Raw genomic sequence first — 19,302 nt, forward strand, 5'->3', positions numbered from 1 at the left:
AGTGTTGAAGTTCTGCCGCCAAGCGCCACATGAACCCCGCTGAAAAAGCAGCCGTTCTGATGCCTGTTTTTTTTCCCGCTGCTCTCTGTTCTGAAAACCCTGCGGACGAGCGCCGCTGGCGTGAAGAAAGAAACAGCTCTCACTTCTCGCCCGGGCTGGGAAACCCTCCCGTCCTCTCACTGCGACTCCTGGGGAAAAGTGTGGAAATTACACTGAGGGGGAAGGGGGGGGGCGGACTCCTGCTAACATATTTATCTCTGTGAAGAGCTTTGAGTGGGAGGAGAAGTGGAGCGGGGTGTAATTACCTTTCATTTGTCTCTGTCTTTTAATCTAACCGGCGCAGGAAGGGGGGAGAGAGAAAGATCATAACATCATGAGCCGAGCGCTTTGCTGCAGTGGCCACTAGAGGCAGAGCTGCCAGGGCTGTGACGTGTGTGTGTGTGTGTGTGTGAGAGTGTGTGTGTGTGTGTGAGTGTGTGTGTGAGTGTGTGTGTGTGTGTGTGTGCGTGTGTGTGTGTGTGTGTGTGTGTGTGTGTGTGTGTGTGTGTGTGTGAGTGTGTGTGTTCACAAGCATAAAGCCTAATGGCTGACAAGCTCTCCCTAGGTTTGCTCTTTGCTTGTACTGGATGCTCCATCTGTCCCAGTGAGAAGCAGGATGCTGCTCTGCAGCTGGGAGCAGGAGCAGGGGGCAGGACCAGGCGGCAGGAGACGCAGTAGGGGCAGGGGGCAGGACCAGGGGGCAGGGGGCAGGACCAGGGGGCAGGAGCAGGGGCAGGGGGCAGGACCAGGGGGCAGGAGATGCAGTAGGGGCAGGGGGCAGGGGGCAGGGGGCAGGGGGCAGGGGGCAGGGGCAGGATTCAGACATGAGGGCAGATCTGACAGACGGACACTGGATAGCAGTGGCCAGCGCTCTGTGCTGATGTCAGTCTGCTGCCTAAGCCTGCAGTACAGGACTGAGAGGGGCAGCCCCTCAGCTCCCCTGGGCTGGATTAGGTGTCTCACCTGTAACTCTAGAAGCTCTGCACACAGAGCCACATGACACACGTATACACAGTATGCACACAAATACGAAAACACTGTTCACATCTACAGACATACCACAGTGACACTAAACACACACAGCCCACCCACAAATACAGAGACATGCAGAATGCACGTAGAAAACATACATCCAAACACACGAGCATACACACAGAGAAAAAGACTCACACTCAACACATGCATTAGACACAAACACACATTCCGTCTCTAAGGGAGAAGGATTTGCCTGCATTCCTAAGTGCGGAGGGTCGTGAGGAAAAAAGAACACTCTGTAAGCATTACCTGTGGGAAGGTGTCTAAGGTGCAGTTAAAAAAATAAATGGCCTCTTCGTGTTTGATCTCAGTGGCTATGACTGACACTGAGAAATAGTGAGATTACTGGAGATATGAGGAGAGCAGAGGGAGGCGGCTCTCCCACTCAGCACTCTCTCTGCACCTATTTTCAGGAAGATAAACCCTGGAAAATAGGCTCATTATTCTGCCCGTTTTCTCCTTCCTCGGTCCCCTGCCTGGAGTACTCACACACAGGCACCGCCGGCTCACTGCTGCCAAAAATCCCATCAGGAGCCGCGCAGACTCCCTGTGACAAGTGTCTAGCCTTCACAACCGCCATCATAATATTATGCTATAACCGTGGCTGCAGAAGAGCTTTGGGACCGGAAATATGTGCAGGTAAGTGACTGTTTTGCATAGCCTTGAGACTCCTGGTTAGTGGAGAAGATCACAGGCCTTAGAATTGGTTGGAAGTTGAGCTCAATTGTCGCTGCACCGAAACACAGGCTCCAAAAACAGGAGAGGAACAGAGTTGTGCGTGTGAAATGGCATCTGCTCCAGTGCCAGAGGAGAAGCTGCAGCAGAGCGAGGCAGAGAAACAGAGAGAGAAACAGGGCTGTGGGTGGCTCTGGGTTCAGTGGTGACAGAGCAGGGCTGTGGGTGGCTCTGGGTTCAGTGGTGACAGAGCAGGGCTGTGGGTGGCTCTGGATTCAGTGTGACAGAGCAGGGCTACAGCTGGCTCTGGGTTCAGTAGTGACAGAGCAGGACTGAGGCTGGCTCTGGGTTCAGTAGTGACAGAGCAGGACTGAGGCTGGCTCTGAGTTCAGTGGTGACAGAGCAGGGCTACAGCTGGCTCTGGGTTCAGTGGTGATAGAGCAGGACTGAGGCTGGCTCTGGGTTCAGTGGTGATAGAGCAGGGCTGTGGAGCCGTCTCCAAAAACAGGAGAGGAACAGAGTTGTGTGTGTGAAATGGCATCTGCTCCAGTGCCAGAGGAGAAGCTGCAGCAGAGCGAGGCAGAGAAACAGAGAGAGAAACAGGGCTGTGGGTGGCTCTGGGTTCAGTGGTGACAGAGCAGGGCTGTGGGTGGCTCTGGGTTCAGTGGTGACAGAGCAGGGCTACAGCTGGCTCTGGGTTCAGTGGTGATAGAGCAGGACTGAGGCTGGCTCTGGGTTCAGTGGTGATAGAGCAGGGCTGTGGAGCCGTCTCCAAAAACAGGAGAGGAACAGAGTTGTGTGTGTGAAATGGCATCTGCTCCAGTGCCAGAGGAGAAGCTGCAGCAGAGCGAGGCAGAGAAACAGAGAGAGAAACAGGGCTGTGGGTGGCTCTGGGTTCAGTGGTGACAGAGCAGGGCTGTGGGTGGCTCTGGGTTCAGTGGTGACAGAGCAGGGCTGTGGGTGGCTCTGGGTTCAGTGGTGACAGAGCAGGGCTGTGGGTGGCTCTGGGTTCAGTGGTGACAGAGCAGGGCTGAGGCTGGCTCTGGGTTCAGTAGTGATAGAGCAGGACTGAGGCTGGCTCTGGGTTCAGTGGTGACAGAGCAGGACTGTGGAGCCGTCTCTGAGAACAGATGCTCACCCTACAGTGACACTGACAATCAGGGCCATTCTGGCTGCTTTCCTGTGTCAGATCCCCCCAGCTCAAGTGCCGCTTTCTGGCACAGATTCAACCACATCCCCACACCCCACCGCTCCCCAAACATACCCCAATGGCCAGAGCAGCGCTGGATTAACATATCAAAGCCCAACACCAACACAAAAGATGCTCCACCCCCCCCCTAGCCTTCACACACACCCGTCTCACTGAGGTTACCGCCGCGGCGGAGGGGCGGGACCCCGTTCCGCCAGGCGGCGTGGGCGGGAAAGGCCCGAAACCGCCACATAAGTCCCGTGTGCAAAGCCCAACCGATTCACAGAGGCGCGCGGCACGACCGCTCGGGATGAATCAACCGACAGAGCCGCAGACGGCCGGCTATTTATATCGGCGGCGAAAAAAAAAGAGCGCGCCGTTCGCACCTCACTCCGGGGGACGCACATTTTTGTTAACGGAAGAACCGTCTATTTAAAGAGCGCTCGAAACGAGGCGGGGCGGGAGGTGCGTCCGCGCCCCTCTCCCAGACTCGGGCTGCCGAGACGGCGGACGCGGGGGGGAAAGCGGGACGCCTCTCCGTCCCCCCGCCGCGACGCGGGGACGAGCCGCCCCGAGTCATCGGACTCCCGACTCACCTGACGGGAGGGCGCTCGCCGGGGCCGTAATTAAACCCCGGAGCCGTCTCCGGGGGCGACAGCTGTGGAGCCGCAGACTGTATGCTAAACACGGCGCCCTGCAATCAGCCGCTCTCAGCTGCTCTGAGCCGGGGCACCTCCAAACGCGCCGCCCGTGTAATCAACCCACCCGCCCGTCCCCAAATACAATCTGCCCACAGCAACGCGGCAGACGGCTGTTTATTAAAGGAAATCACACACGGCAACTGGAGAGGCTGAAGTTATGGGATCACTGGTAATTAATTAAAGGGGCCGCATGGCGCAGACATACAATCACATACTGTGTGCCGCAAGTCTCATGTATCTGAGACAAACACCGACACAGGCCCACTGGCTAGCTGCAACCACCACTGTGGGGGGGCTTTGCGTCTGTGACCACTGAAGCCCCGTAGTAAGGTAGGGTACTCTGTCCTGCTTTGTCCTTAGCACAGGGGTTAGGGAGTGCACAGTGTGTATGCAGGTTTCAACCATTTACCCATCGGCTAAATGGGCTAAGTAGTACACTGGTTCACTCGAATATTAGATCACAGTAAAGCAGTCTTCCGCTATCATTTATGCACATCAAAATTGCAGCTAAAATGTCAGACGGTGTAAATGTTAGGGCTTATATTAAGTATTTAAGGTTAACAAAAAAGTTGGTGAGAAAACTAGAAACTATGATATGGCCCCCTTTGCCCACCTCTGCCTTAGCAATGTAGTATAGCTTGTAGCATCAATACAGGCTCGAACATACTGATTTAAGTGTTTTCTTTGTGCTACACACTTTTTTTCTCTTCTTTAACCTTGTAAATGCATCAGTAAAAGCAAACAGGATATCTAAGCTAACAGGCTGATATACTGTGAATACCTTAACACCATACCAGACGGAATGGTAGATCAAGAATAGTACAAAATCTTAGAATAGAACAGTAGAATAGTTTTTTCTACGAACAACATTTCTCATTATTAATTTTTCTCAAGCTAGGAGTATGAGAAATGATCAAGTTAAGGTGTGTGTTTGGTTTGCTCTTGGGCAGGAGCACTATTGCCAACTTCCTGCCTGGCCTACACAATGCCACCGGGGATTAGCTGAATATACACACAACAACAAGGGCACTCGTGTCTGTAATTCCACCCAAATCCCTGACTTGCCAACAGTGGGAAGGGAGTATACTGCAGTCTACCTCCCCGCGCAGAAGACCATTGCTGGCCTGTTCACAGCACCCCAGTACAGAATAAAATGAAGACTCAATCCAAGAAACACATGAGTGCCTTTTAGCAATCCTGAATATCAGAACAGTATTTCTTTATTCTCACCCTAATTTGGAACAGCCGATTGTCTGCAGCCACCGTCCTGTTCTTGTATGGTTCCCACTGCTGTTTCGGGAGTGAAGACAACCGCAGGTCTCCTCTAAAAACACGTGATATGACCAGAGTGCTTCGTAACACACCGCAGGCTACAGCTAAGGCTGCAGTCAGAGCCAGATTCATATGTGGCCTTAACACGCAGTCCACGGGAGCCTGATCTACTTCTGGGAGCCACTAGATAATGCAGACGCCTAAGCAACAGAACCCTCCCGTAGCCTGGGAGACACGAATACCTGCCGTATGCCCTGCGGTAAAATCCAGTTCTGCCAGCTTGACCAGCTCGAAACTTGAGCGGGTCAATCTGGGTATGAGATGGTCAACCAGCTAGAGCCGGCAGCTTGTCTGTCTTGTCTCTCAAAACATAGCCTGAGCTGGTCAAACCATGTCAAGGGGAGAGTTGGTTTGACCTGGTCATCCAGCGACCAGCCGTTTCAAAACCTAGCTTGAGCCATGCTAGAGCTTGAGCAGGGTATGGAGCTGCCGGCTACATTTGGCACCGGCATTGTCCGAATTCAATCCGGGACCGTTGGGCTCATCCACGCACCACTACCTGGCGCCTCAACCGAACGAGCCACGAATCAAATCAGCCGAACAGCAGCACTGGCAAAAACCCAATCTAAAACAGAACGGCATATTAGTTGAGTCACACGACCTACACCAATGGCACGCATGCATCATTCCTGACGTTTTCTCCGACGGGCGTGCGTCCAACACCTACAGGGTCCGAACGGATCCGTCCCGATTAGGCGTGATTCATTTCACCAGCCGACTGCCAAGACTGAGCAGGCTCCAGGTGACGGTGGACCGTCCACCAGGCAGGGAGCAATGACGAACACAGCGGCTCGCGCCAAACGCATCTGCCGTCAGCTCGGGACCGCGAAGCGCGCCGGCGCAATGCGGCCGCAGTCAGAGAGAGAGAGAGACCCGGCTCCTCCGGGAGGCACCAGAGTCCAGGCAGGCCTGTTCCGGGTCCACAGCAGCTGTCTGGAGAACAGGCGGGAGGCTGGGCCGCAGCAGAGAGGTAACCATGCATGGCATACCAGGGGCTGCTCCATGCAGATAAAACCGGGGACAAAAGTTCTTTGTCATATTCTGCAAGCAACACACACACACACACACACACACACATCGCAACTGCTGTTGCTGTTGGAATGCGTCTCTGTGAGTGTGGTGGTAGACAGTCCACGGTGGCTGAGAGGCACTGAGTACAGCAGAGAAATCATTCAGCATAGCCGTCCTTGCCTGTGAAATGGTACATTGCGTATAACCTAGGGGTGTGTGATATGGAAATATCTGACTGGCCATATTGGCCGATGTCTCTATGCTTCACACTATGGAGGAAATGCAAAATGCAAGCAAGTTCGCACAGAAGAAGTAGATGAACGCAGTCAACTTCTGAACAAGTAAGCGCAACATTGCATTTATTTAACAAATCATTTCAACCTTCTTTCCTTATTATTAAGCAGAAATCAAGAGTCTGGAGAGCTACCCAGTCTCCATATAACCTTGCCTGTGAGTTTGGCCGCTAAAAACGATAAATTAAAAATGAACAGATGACAATGATACAGTAGCTTTCTGCCTTCTAGGAATGTGAAACCAGCATTTTAATGTCAAATTATTCATATGCTAAAAGAGGTGGTGAGAAGTTGCGTAATGCATTCCCCAATAACAGGGTGTGTTTACCTCCTGGTGATAAAGGCAATATCACCGGCAGTCAGCCGTGGCGCACGGAAGCCGCTCCGTCCGTCGCAGACGAGGCTGCTGCTTCATTACCCCCTCTTATCCCCCGCTGCGTGCGACGGCTCATACAAATCAAACCGTCTCGCTTTTACGGCCTGACTTCCTGCTCCGTCAGAAAGCGCCCGCGTTGCTGCACAGACCTCTCCGGGGACGTATCCAAACGCAACACACACAGGACTCTGACTCATAAACAGTGCCCAGGCCATCCGGACAAGTCCGCACCCCCCCAATGAGGGTTCCCCATCTCCCTGACCAGAGTCACCCAGGGCCCGACAAACAGAAAGAGATTTTCGGGACATCACACTGTTCGCGTTTGTGGGCCCCCGCTTCTTTTTTTGGGGGGGGGGGGGGGATTGGACTGACCCCAGGGTTACCCCCCACTCCCACGTATGACAAATGAAAAAGGTCACTGGAAGGTGGGCCGGGTGGGAGTTTCTCGGAGAGACACAGAGAGAGAAAGGGGTCTGTAGCTGGCAGACCGGACAGCGCCTCTCCATTGGACGGCCCGGGCTGAAGTCCACTTGAGAAAGTGAAAGCGACGCGGAGCGCATAAAGGCGGCGCGCTGAGAGGCCCACTTAAAGCCTCCCCACAATGGGCCCTTTCCCGGCCTCCATTAATCCCGTGTGCCACGGCCCCCCGAGCCTGAAAGAGCGGGCCTGACACGAGCCCCGACTCGCCCCCCTCCCCTCCTCCCTTTGTCCTCCCCGGAGACGGGGGGCTGAATGCGGGGGTCCCGGGCCGGGCAGGTGCGCCACCGAGCTCCTCACCCGCTCCTCCGTCTGCCAGCCCGGCCTGCTGCCCCCCTACACCGCCCGCCACCACCCACCACCACCCCCGCCACACCGCCCAAACACCACCCCCCCCCTCCCCACACCGCCCCAACACCACCCCCCCAAACCACCCGCCACACCACCCCACCACCACCACCCCCCCACACCGCCCGCCACACCGCCCCACCACCACCCCCCCATCCGCCCCCACCACCCCTCCACACCACCCCACCACCCCCCCCACACACCGCCCACCACCACCACCACCCCCCCATCCGCCTTTCATGTGGGCCGCGGGCAGGGGGGAGCTGACAACTGTAAACGGGATTAGGTATCGTTCTAATTGCATTTGCACGGGTCAACGTCAGGACTGACACGCCAGGAAACCGCTCTCTTCGCTCCCCTTCCAGTCGTCCCCGCCGCTGCCAGTGTCGTGATTTAGGACCGGCTCAAATCATTTGTCACTCCATCCAGCACTGTGACATCCATCCTGCCTTCGCCACTTATTGTTAAAGCACCTGTGGCTTTCAGTACACGTGTGCCATGCAAGTGCAACTATTTGGCAACTGTTTTAAACCTCAAGACAACGTTAAATGAGGACATTTGCTTACGATATAACAACATCACCGAAACGTATGAATGTTTCCAAAAATGTGTAGCCTTTCTGAATACAACCTGAGGATTATGTAGGGTAATACAAGATGGACTCTTCAGGAAAAAAATAAGAGTTGCTCAGTTTGTGATACCCACTGCTGCATTTTAACGATACACGATGCATATGCTTAGCACGGTGAAATTGGAGAAGGACACATTAGTATCCACACAGGTGACCTGATTGGACAAGTACAGTAAACATGCAGGCGGGACGGTTTTTGGGGACATGGAGACTACATACCTTGTCGAAAAGAGACTTCCATTGCTGAGACATAAAGAGGGGCATAGAGAGGGGAGAAAGAAACGCAAGGGAAAGTTACCTAGAGAGTGTCATCAAGCCTTTCAAGCACTTTCAAGGAGGCATCGGGTGCTAACTGGACTCGCATTTAATCAATTATTATATGTTAAGAAGCATAAACTGCTGTCAGTCCACAAGCGCAACGGTGGAATTTATTCGTGATAAACATTAACATGCGACTGGCCTTTAATGGGATAGTCCAATTTGGCACTGTAGTACCTAATATGATGTAGTCCAAATATGATGCGGTACAAGGTGAACAAACCGCATCTGTAGATCCTTATCTGAATAGGATAAGGATCATATTAAATTATCATGTTTAAGCACTATCCAAAGGTGGTCGCTTACTGTAACTGATCACAAAGTCAGCTGATCATAACCTGACCACGGGGGCAGCCGAGGTAAAGGTAGTGCTGAAATAGCGCAACTTTGTGAATTAGCATTAGTCATCACTTACGTCCTCTGGGGCCACGGGAAGGACATCTGTACTCTCCAAAACCTCGATCTCATCTCCCTCTGCGTTCGCTGCCACCGCTGGAGAGGAATGTATGTGCACGTCCCGCGCCCCGTCTGTCATCCTCGTTCTGCCACTCACTCCCGGCGTTGCTTTAAGGTTAAATCCTTTCGGACAATTTTGTACCACAAATGATCAATATATATCCCATTCTCCTTTATTGGCCTGGACCCTTCAGCTTCTGTCCAATCTCAGATGTCCCTTCACGACATTGTACATGGAGCTACCGTGCAAGTAAATTGTGAACTTCAACTGTGTGTACCTAGTTGTTAAGCAACTGACTGGTGAGTGAATGCTAGTTTCAGATCCGAGTGATTCCCAAGCAAATTCTCTTCCAAGAAAATATTCCGCGATTACGCAGACGCGGAAATAAATGCGTAGTTTTCTTTCAGCCAATTCTTTATCGGTTGCAGAGATCCTCGATGACTCCTCACTTCATCGATGCACAGTGACAAAATAAAAGTCCAAAAGTTGCACGCCAGAAAGAAAATCCGTATCGATCTCCTGCCGAATGCGTCTGCTGCGTGCAAGACCACAAACTGAATCGATAGGAAACGAACAACTTTAATAGCATGACATTTCCCACCTGCATCGGTCTTTCAGCTATTTCAAGAACGCCGTGTTCATCTCCTACATTATTCGGCACAAAGGGTAGTAATCCAAGTTTTGTCGCTGTGCTGGCTTTGAGGAAGATCCCTCAGATACTTTCAGCGGTATGTTTCCTCTCTCCACAACGCGATTCACCTGCCGAAGACGCAGCAGCTCCTGGTAAATTGTATCCCATGTCTCCCTTCCGTAACTGACAAATGCAGAGCTGCTAGCCAAAATTAACGAGCCTAACTGTATTGGCTACTTATTGCAAAGCATGCGTAATAGCTACTTCATACACAATTGCGTATTCCCAGTCATCAGGATAATTTTGGACAACAGCAATCGAATTAGCATAACAAGTAGCATACACTGCAACACAGAGTGGCACAGTATTTTTTTGCCGCACACGTATAAGACCCAAGTAGAGTAAATAGTGTTTAGGGCTTAGTATAGCTAAATACAATTTTTTTTTTTTGTGAAGGTACGTTGTTCCCGCGACGCAGTTCGGCTGTCTGCCCACCTCCGCTGCGTTTCAGCAGCACTTGCTCTCTGAAACACTGGCTCCCATGAACTGGACCGCATCCAGACAGCTCGGCAGGATTTTTTCTGGGTGCTGCTACGACACTCCTGCAAAGTGGCTTTTTTTGGTTTGAGGTTAAAAAAAAAAAAAACGTCCATCCCCCACCCACAATTTTTCGTCACAAGTAACCCCTATCTCCCCCTCCTCCTTGTCATTTAACGCAGAGAAGTGCTATTTCGTTCAGTCTAGAGCAGCCAATACTGATTTATCACCAAAACGATTTTTATTTATTTATTTATTTTTCAATTTCCGTCACTTTTTACTCAAGGGCGTATGGTTCAGTCGTGACACAGACAGTACACAATTCTGTACACAACACCTATTCATATTGCCACACTCTTATGACAGTTTCTTACCCGAGTGCAACTTCCAATTAACATATATCAGTGGAGGCAGAAGCTCTAGGGGCTTTCAAGACCAGGCTTGATACGGTGCAAGATACTATCGAGTTTTTAGGTAAACTTAGCATTTGGTACACTTTAGTGGTAGGAAAAAGGTAAGTGTTGTGTGTTGTGTGTTGTGTTGTGTCAAACGTGGGAAAGTTCTGTTGCGTATATATGTTTTGGAATTCATTACTTGTTTGTGAATGGTTATTCTGCTTCCACTTAAATGTACAACTGTGTTACACCTTGTCCTTTGTGCAACTGTTGCACATCTTCAGTGTGTTGCAACGTGACAAACATAAAGGCCACAAAGGTATTTTGAAAATTAATCTTACCATGTTTGTGATTGGGCTCGTATTGTTTAATTTAATTCTTCCTCACACAACTGTTAAAATAAGAAATGGCAATGACAGTAACAAATCCTGAAGCTCTGTGAAAACACTTCCTGCCAGCTCACACATAGGTTAGTATAACACCAACTGTGCGATATCACCGCAAGTGAGTCATAATCACAGCTTGATCGAAAGGTTATGTTTTTCTTCTTTTAAAACAAATTTCATTATTCAAATGATGAAAACACAAATAAACCCTCTTTAAGGACAGTTGTGAAATCAGTGCTTTTTTGATACATTGTAATGCAATATGCATTACTACTAGAATACATACATATATACATACATACATACATAGATACATGTATAAGTCTCTAGTGTATGCTGCCTTTAATCGAAGCCTAGTTTCAGAGTGCTAAAACACGAATAGACAGTCTGCTGTAACAGTGAGTCCCGCTTGTGAAGGGCTGTTGTCCTCCTGTGCCTAGTGAGGTCCCAGTCACTGAAATAGCACAGCAGACAGGGAGCCAGTCGACTTTTCGTTACAGTCCTCATCCTGCCTCTTCAGCGTACTTCTGTTACAGCTCCAGAGTCACACTGTCAGGTGACCTTTCACCCTCAGCTGGGGCTCCTGGAACACAAGCGAGCACACGGGAGAGGTTCATGAGCGTATGTAACCATAACCACTATGTCCGTCCGTTCATCGGGAACTGGCCAAGTTGTTTCATGAACACTCCCATTCTGGTAGAATTACAATCGGCATAATACTTGGAGCAGCCACTGCAGCAGTCTGTGAGAGAAGCTGTTATTTGTAACAGAAGGCAGCCTAACCTTTTTTTTACCTTCTTGAATGATAAAACAATTATATACAATTTCACAGTAGCTGTGTGACCTCAAAAGGTTATTTTTAACTTGGGGGGGTCCACAGACACCTACACAGCACTTTTAGATTAAGCTGAAGTCTATACTTTTTTTACTATTGAACTCCCACGCCACACTTCAGCAGGCAGGCTGAGCTGTGGCAGCATGTGAACTGGCAGTACACTGCCCGCTGATGCACACTGCCCTCTGATGCACACTGCCCTCTGATGCACGCTGCCCGCTGATGCACACTGCCTGCTCGTGCACACTGCCCGCTCATGCACACTGCCCGCTCATGCACACTGCCCGCTGATGCACACTGCCCGCTCGTGCACACTGCCTGCTCGTGCACACTGCCCGCTCATGCACACTGCCCGCTCATGCACACTGCCCTCTGATGCATGCTGCCTGCTGATGCACACTGCCCGCTGATGCACACTGCCCTCTGATGCACACTGCCCGCTGATGCACACTGCCCGCTGATGTACACTGCTTGCTGATGCACACTGCCCTCTGATGCACACTGCCCTCTGATGCATACTGCCCGCTGATGCACACTGCCCTCTGATGCATGCTGCCTGCTGATGCACACTCTCTGCTGATGCACACTGTCTGCTGATGCACACTGCCCGCTCATGCACACTGCCCGCTCATGCATACTGCCTGCTGATGTACACTGCTTGCTGATGCACACTGCCTGCTGATGTACACTGTCTGCTGATGCACACTGCCCGCTCATGCACACTGCCTGCTGATGTACAGCACTTTGTGCTTTGGGAAAGCACTGTGGGGGTAACAGCAATGAACAATGAAAGTCGCCCCCCCAGCCTTGCCCCACTGGCATGGAGGCAGCACGTCAGTAGGCATCTGGTGGGCGTTGCAATGCCTCCACAGAAGTTAGATGAATTAGCCTAGAGCGTTTCAGCATATGCCGGTGCTTTAGCTTCTGCCCCGCCTTTACATTGCTGAGCCTGTACGGCTTGCTCTCAGCAGCTGTACTGTACTGCAAGCTGGGATAGTCCAGTCGTCTAACCCTGAGGTTGTAACAATAAGGAGACGTCACAACTCTTCTGTCCAGGAAATGAGTCAGAGCAGTGAGCTGTTGGTTCTGGTGCCAGGGTGGGAACAGCCAATTAAAGCAGTCTAATTGGAGCACTGTTTCACACATCGGTTCTCACAACGTCTGGCCTCCACGCACTACAGAGCAGTGCGTATTGTTAGCAAGAGCAGATGGAAGACAGAAGCCGACGTGAAAAAAGTGTCAGCCTCAAGCCCAGTGAAGTGGCCACGCACTGCGTGCAAAAGCTTCTGCAGACTGACCGGGAGTTCGTTCCGGCATATTTGTCAGCCAAGAAGTTGGAACATCATAGATCCCTTCGGACACATCTTCCCACCCTGAAAAGAATCAAGAAAAAAAAAAGTCTGCGGCAGGTGGAAGATATTCTTCATATCTTAATGATTTGTTTTGCTACAGAACAGTGCAGTTGCTCATTTGTCAATATGAACAGGGTATTTTCCCAGGTTATGACCGTCAGACCGTATGCAAGGACATGACGGTGTGGAGTGTGGAGACTTGTACACAGGTGTCTGCATAATGACATCCATGTGTGGATGAGTAATGAGGATCTGCTGAAAGGAGACATTTGCGGATCTAGATTTGACCCCGTCTGCCCTGCCGACAGTGCCGTATGACCCTGCTCATCCACAGACACCTGAAGGTCAGCGCGGGGTCGCGGTCCCACCTGGATACCTGTCCTCACCGGCTTTCTTGTTGGACGGTGGAATGTCATAGATATCCATCTCCTGCTGCCTGTCTTCTTCTGAGGGAGGAGTATGCTTCTCAGCTAGTGACAGGGAGGCGTTTCAATTATTTTTAGTACTGAGGAGGTTCAGTTTGGCCTATGGTTAAAATAAGATAAAGACAAATTCACACTGACTTTAAAGTGGATTCCACATTTCTCAGAGAGATTTTTTAATTAGGGAAGTGTAAAATTGTTCATGGTTTTGTGCTGATACATGTACAGCGGTGGGTTGCACTTTCTGTCTGCAAACTGTCAGTGGCTCTCTTCAAAGGCAAAGTGAGGACAGTGAAAAAATAATGTTGCACAAATGGTTGCCCATATCAACACCCCCTCCACATGGCCAACTTAAGTACTGCAACAAAAAGAGAAATCCACAGACAGACTGCTAGGACAGTGTGCTTGATTTGGCTTGTATGATTATTGGACAGGAAACTAAACCAAAATTATCAGCGGTAGTTTCTTTTTTCCCTTTTTATCTTATAAAATAAAGCTTTTCAGTGCATTGTGGTATCAAATACATTACATAGGTTCGAGACTAGTTAGTGAGTTTATAAAACATAATATATGCTTTATTTTAGAACACATTTTATATTTGCATATGCTCAATCTCTTAGACAGTCCCCTGAGATTAAACCTACAGATGCAGCACATAATACTTTAAATTAAATGCAAGTCAATCACCCTGCATAAGAAAATGCATTGCACCCTGCATGGCTTTGTAAGCTGTTTATTGTTCCTACGTAGGTGTATCTCATTCTATTGTGTTGTGGTCAAATAAACCCTAGTCCTTATCTTTGTTGTTATCTTAGCATTTTAAATTGTACTTCCCTCTAGGGTCTTTTAGCGCACTTGTTCCCCAGTTATGGGTATGCACTTTGAACTTTGTTGTACGTCACTCTGGACAAGAGCGTCAGCCAAATGCCAATAATGTAATGTAATGTACAAGAAGACATTTGTTAAAATGGAAAATGCACCAGACTAGAGAATATCAGAAAAGAATGAGATGTTCCGTAATGACATGGGGAACGTTGTGTCTGACCGGACGTGAGGGGCCCCTGTGAGGGAGGGGGCCTGTCCCACGGCGTGGGGGGGGAGGAGACATGTCCACTGCCCTTCAGGTTCAACTCGCTGTCAGAGTCCGAGCTGCAGTGAAGACTGTCCTGGGCTCTCTGCTTCAGATCAGCCACATCATCCCTGGGTACAGAAACACACGCTGATCCCACTCTGAGAGAGAGGAGTGTACACTCACAAACACACACTGATCCCACTCTGAGAGAGAGGAGTGTACACTCACAAACACACTGATCCCACTCTGAGAGAGAGGAGTGTACACTCACAAACACACACTGATCCCACTCTGAGAGAGAGGAGTGTACACTCACAAACACACACTGATCCCACTCTGAGAGAGAGGAGTGTACACTCACAAACACACACTGATCCCACTCTGAGAGAGAGGAGTGTACACTCACAAACACACTGATCCCACTCTGAGAGAGAGGAGTGTACACTCACAAACACACACTGATCCCACTCTGAGAGAGAGGAGTGTACACTCACAAACACACTGATCCCACTCTGAGAGAGAGGAGTGTACACTCACAAACACACACTGATCCCACTCTGAGAGAGAGGAGTGTACACTCACAAACACACTGATCCCACTCTGAGAGAGAGGAGTGTACACTCACAAACACACACTGATCCCACTCTGAGAGAGAGGAGTGTACACTCACAAATACACTGATCCCACTCTGAGAGAGGAGTGTACACTCACAAACATACACTGATCCCACTCTGAGAGAGAGGAGTGTACACTCACAAACACTCTGATCCCACTCTGAGAGAGAGGAGTGTACACTCACAAACACACTGATCCCACTCTGAGAGAGAGGAGTGTACACTCACAAACACACTGATCCCACTCTGAGAGAGAGGAGTGTACACTCACAAACACACTGATCCCACTCTGAGAGAGAGGAGTGTACACTCACAAACACACTGATCCCACTCTGAGAGAGAGGAGTGTACACTCACAAACACACACTGATCCCACTCTGAGAGAGAGCAGTGTACACTCACAATCACACACTGATCCCACTCTGAGAGAGAGGAGTGTACACTCACAAACACACACTGATCCCACTCTGAGAGAGAGGAGTGTACACTCACAAATACACACTGACTGATCCCACTCTGAGAGAGAGGAGTGTACACTCACAAATACACTGACCCCCCCCCCCCCCACACACACACACACACACACACAGGGTAACACAGGGTACACACTCACAACCCAACACAGGGTACACACCCACCCGCACAGGGTACACACTCACCCCCCCCCCCCACAAGGAGAGACGGTGTGTACACTCACTAGATGAGACAGCGCTGTTTTCAGCATGTAAAAAAGCCTCCTGCCTGCTGTCTCAGGCAGCACCTGAACACTACACTGATTACACTACAGTAATCTCTGATCGCACAGCAGTGCAGCTGTTCTTCTGCCTGAGCTGCCTCTTTCATATTCAGGAATGAGTCCCCATGGGCGCCACATTCAACACTACAGTAAAGAGCTGCTTTCAAGTAGCATTTTCTGAACCTGAATCTGCCTTGTGTCTTCCATGATGAAGATGTCTGGGTGTATGTGAGGGGTGGCATGGAAAGCTACCAGACGCAGAGATGTCTGGGTGTATGAGATGGTGTATGTGAGGGTGTATGTGAGAGTGTATGCGAGGGTGTATGTGAGGGTGTATGAGGGTATATGTGAGGGTGTATGAGATGGTGTATGTGAGGGTATATGAGCGGGTGTATGTGAGGGTATATGAGAAGGTGTATGTGAGGGTATATGAGAGGGTATATGCAATTGAAATTGTACTTCCCTCTAGGGTCTTTCAGCGCACTTAGCCCTGGTTATGGGTATGCACTTTGTTGTACGTCGCTCTGGATAAAAGCGTCTGCCAAAGGCCATTAATGTAATGCAATGTATATGAGAGGGTGTATGTGAGGGTGTATGTGAGGGTGTATGTGAGGGTGTATGTGAGGGTGTATGAGAAGGTGTATGTGAGGGTGTATGTGAGGGTATATTAGAGGGTGTATGTGAGGGTGTATGAAAAGGTGTATGTGAGGGTGTATGAGATGGTGTATGTGAGGGTGTATGTGAGGGTGTATGTGAGGGGGTATATAAGGGTGTATGAGAGGGTGTATGTGAGGGTATATGTGAGGGTATATGTGAGGGTATATGTGAGGGTGTATGAAAGGGTATATGAAAGGGTATATGTGAGGGTGTATGTGAGGGTATATGAGAGGGTGTATGTAAGGGTATATAAGGGTGTATGTGAGGGTGTATGTGAGGGTGTATGTGAGGGTGTATGTGAGGGGTGGTGTACCAGACACAGGCCGAGTCGGAGCGTCCGGGGCCGGGGAGCTGCATGGCCTTCCAGAGCAGGCTGACCCAAGCGTGCCTCAGCTCCACGGTCTCTGCAGCCTGACGAGAGAGAGAGAGAGAGGGAGAGGGAGAGGGAGAGAGAGAGAGAGAGAGAGAGAGAGTGTGTGAGAACAAGCTTCCCCATACCTCTTCACATCACATGAATCTCTTCAGTGTCTCACACAGACAGAGAGCGATTCAGTGGGCCATGTGACCTTCTCCATACCCCCTAACACGGCACTGAAACTCAGGAGAACAATACAGACCAAGTGAGACTAAACACTTCTGCCAAGCCCAAAGAAGTGTGTGCACTAACACAGGCCCCCATGGATCAATGAAGCATCCCTTGAATGGCATTTATACTGTAAATACATTAAGAGAATGCACACCTACTTGACATGAGTGCAACGTGATCAACTGGCGTTTACTCAATAAGCAAGAAGCCCTGAAGGCACATTGAACACTGGAAGCAAGCAGTGTCTGGGAACCCATCCTGCTGCGAAGCCCTCACCAGCAGTTTTGTCTTGCCGTTCTTCATGGTGATCTCAAACGCAAACGGCTTGCTGCCTTTCCCCGTGACCTCCCGCACAGACTGCACCTGCTCGACAGTCCAGGTCACAAGGTGTCAGCACGTCACATACCAGCAACTGTTTTGTTTTTTTTCATTATGATATTTAGGTACAGTGCACTCACCATGTATATATAATACTGGCCTCTCAGGTGTAACTGCGAAGATAAAATAAAAAATGAATTGCACGCACGCACGCACTCACATTCAAAGACAGGTATATTCGACTTATCAGAGAGCAGCTGCCCATCAACTGCAATGTCTTCTTTCAATAAGTACAATAGATTATCAAAAGAACCATTTAGGAAAAATATCTTTTTGAAAGAAGGTAAACTGAAAGCAGTTGTAGGTTGACCATAACCACTGCCGGAACCCACTGAGAGGTACTGATACTGTAAAACTTAGACAGCCCAAATGCAGTCCACAGAACACATACTCTCAGTAATCAAAACACCCCCAATCACACAAAACAATGGAAAACACTGAAAATATCCATTAAGATGGCAAGCACACAACATTTTTGCCACTTTCAGCTATTGCAGTATATGTATTGCTTTATTAAATAAATGTTTAATTTGCATTTACGATATTATTGCGCAATACTTACTGCACATCCATGTTTTTCGGTGTAGAAGAACAGGCATGTATTCTGAAGCCTGAACCAGTATCTTACCCACCTCAGCTTCTGAAAGAGAACAGTCCCAACTTTTCACTGCCTTGGTTTCTTCAAAATGAAAGGGCAAATTGAACAGAAGCCCTCTCAGGGGTGAACTTGGAAGTGGACATGGAGGGCTTGCACATTCACACAGAGAGCACAGAGGGCTCTTGTCTCAGCGCTATCACACTGCACTTTATCTTTCAGCAATAATATCCCAGAGGGAATTACACAAATTATGAAAGAGGCCTAATATTTGACATTTCAGTTAAATATTGCTCTATCCTCTTTTCTGGAAGTGAAAATCTATTTCACTGACTAAATGATTATTTTAAATAAAGAAAAAAATATATATATATTTTTTAAATAATATATATATATATGTAAAGCTTTAAGGGAATGTTTTGCAAAGTCTATTGAATAATCATTTGTGAAGAACATCGAAAGGTATTTATCTGATGAATACATGTACACAGAGCCTGGTGTTATTTTGACACTGTGAAGTAAATGACTAGCACAAAACAACTTTACTGTTTATGCTAAATACATTTAGACTAGAACATACCCTACAACTGCATCACTAAGACACTTCCAGGAAGACAAGTTTTGCTTTAACAGCCTTGACATCAAACGCAGGTAAAAATAAATAAATAAATTAAAAAAACACACCATTTTATCTTTCCTCTTCTTCAAGAAGCTCTCAAATATCAGTTCTTGTTGGTCTGTCGACATTGTTGGAGGCTTCCCCGGTCCTGAGTGCGTGTGTTCAGGCAGGTAATGTACCTGACTGCTCGCATCACTTCCTCTTTTACACAAGGATGTATCAGCATGGCTCCACCAGTTCTGCATTCTCAACCAAAGAGAACTGCGATCTCTGTTTAGTGTCAATACCGGGAACCCTGGTTATGCCAAACATCGTATCAAATTATAAACGATCGCAAATACTTCAATGTGTATTATACTCTATCTGTATCAGTCAAAGTACATTTCAAGTTACCTGAAATGCAGATGAAGACTGGACATTTCAAACTTTATAGATTTCCAAAATATACCTTAAAGCTCTTCGGCTTATTTTTTTGCCATTGGTGCTTCCATAGAATTTAGTAAAAAGGTTAATAAAAATGTATAGAGTCTTTATCCTAAAAGTATCGAGCTGCATGCAATAAAAAAACAAGATCTATGCATTAAAAATAAATTCGCGAAAGCTTC

At 49.0% G+C, this 19,302-nt stretch overlaps 2 protein-coding genes across 2 annotated transcripts in view; both read right to left on the bottom strand.

Moving 5' to 3' along the window:
* rhbdl3 (rhomboid, veinlet-like 3 (Drosophila)) overlaps positions 1–9,681 on the bottom strand; it is a 46,684-nt gene extending 37,003 nt beyond the window's left edge. Inside the window, exons 1-2 of the mRNA XM_061231857.1 lie at positions 8,841–9,681; positions 8,327–8,350 (exon numbers count right to left, since the gene is read on the bottom strand). Coding sequence (XP_061087841.1) covers positions 8,327–8,350; positions 8,841–8,960 — 144 coding nt within the window. The 5' untranslated portion in view covers positions 8,961–9,681. The remainder of the gene's footprint in view (positions 1–8,326; positions 8,351–8,840) is intronic.
* A 1,109-nt stretch (positions 9,682–10,790) lies between these two features.
* On the bottom strand, positions 10,791–18,866 carry LOC133122546 (uncharacterized). The gene is made up of 9 exons (XM_061232566.1): positions 18,763–18,866; positions 18,046–18,123; positions 17,564–17,596; positions 17,382–17,468; positions 16,833–16,930; positions 14,486–14,640; positions 13,405–13,488; positions 12,965–13,039; positions 10,791–11,414 (listed from the first exon to the last, which is right to left on the bottom strand). Exons 1-9 carry the CDS (start codon positions 18,823–18,825, stop codon positions 11,362–11,364), a joined length of 726 nt encoding a protein of 241 aa, XP_061088550.1. The 5' UTR covers positions 18,826–18,866; the 3' UTR covers positions 10,791–11,361.
* Positions 18,867–19,302: the final 436 nt, after the last annotated feature.

Source organism: Conger conger, chromosome 2 (assembly GCF_963514075.1).
Source record: "Conger conger chromosome 2, fConCon1.1, whole genome shotgun sequence".
Taxonomy (NCBI): domain Eukaryota; kingdom Metazoa; phylum Chordata; class Actinopteri; order Anguilliformes; family Congridae; genus Conger; species Conger conger.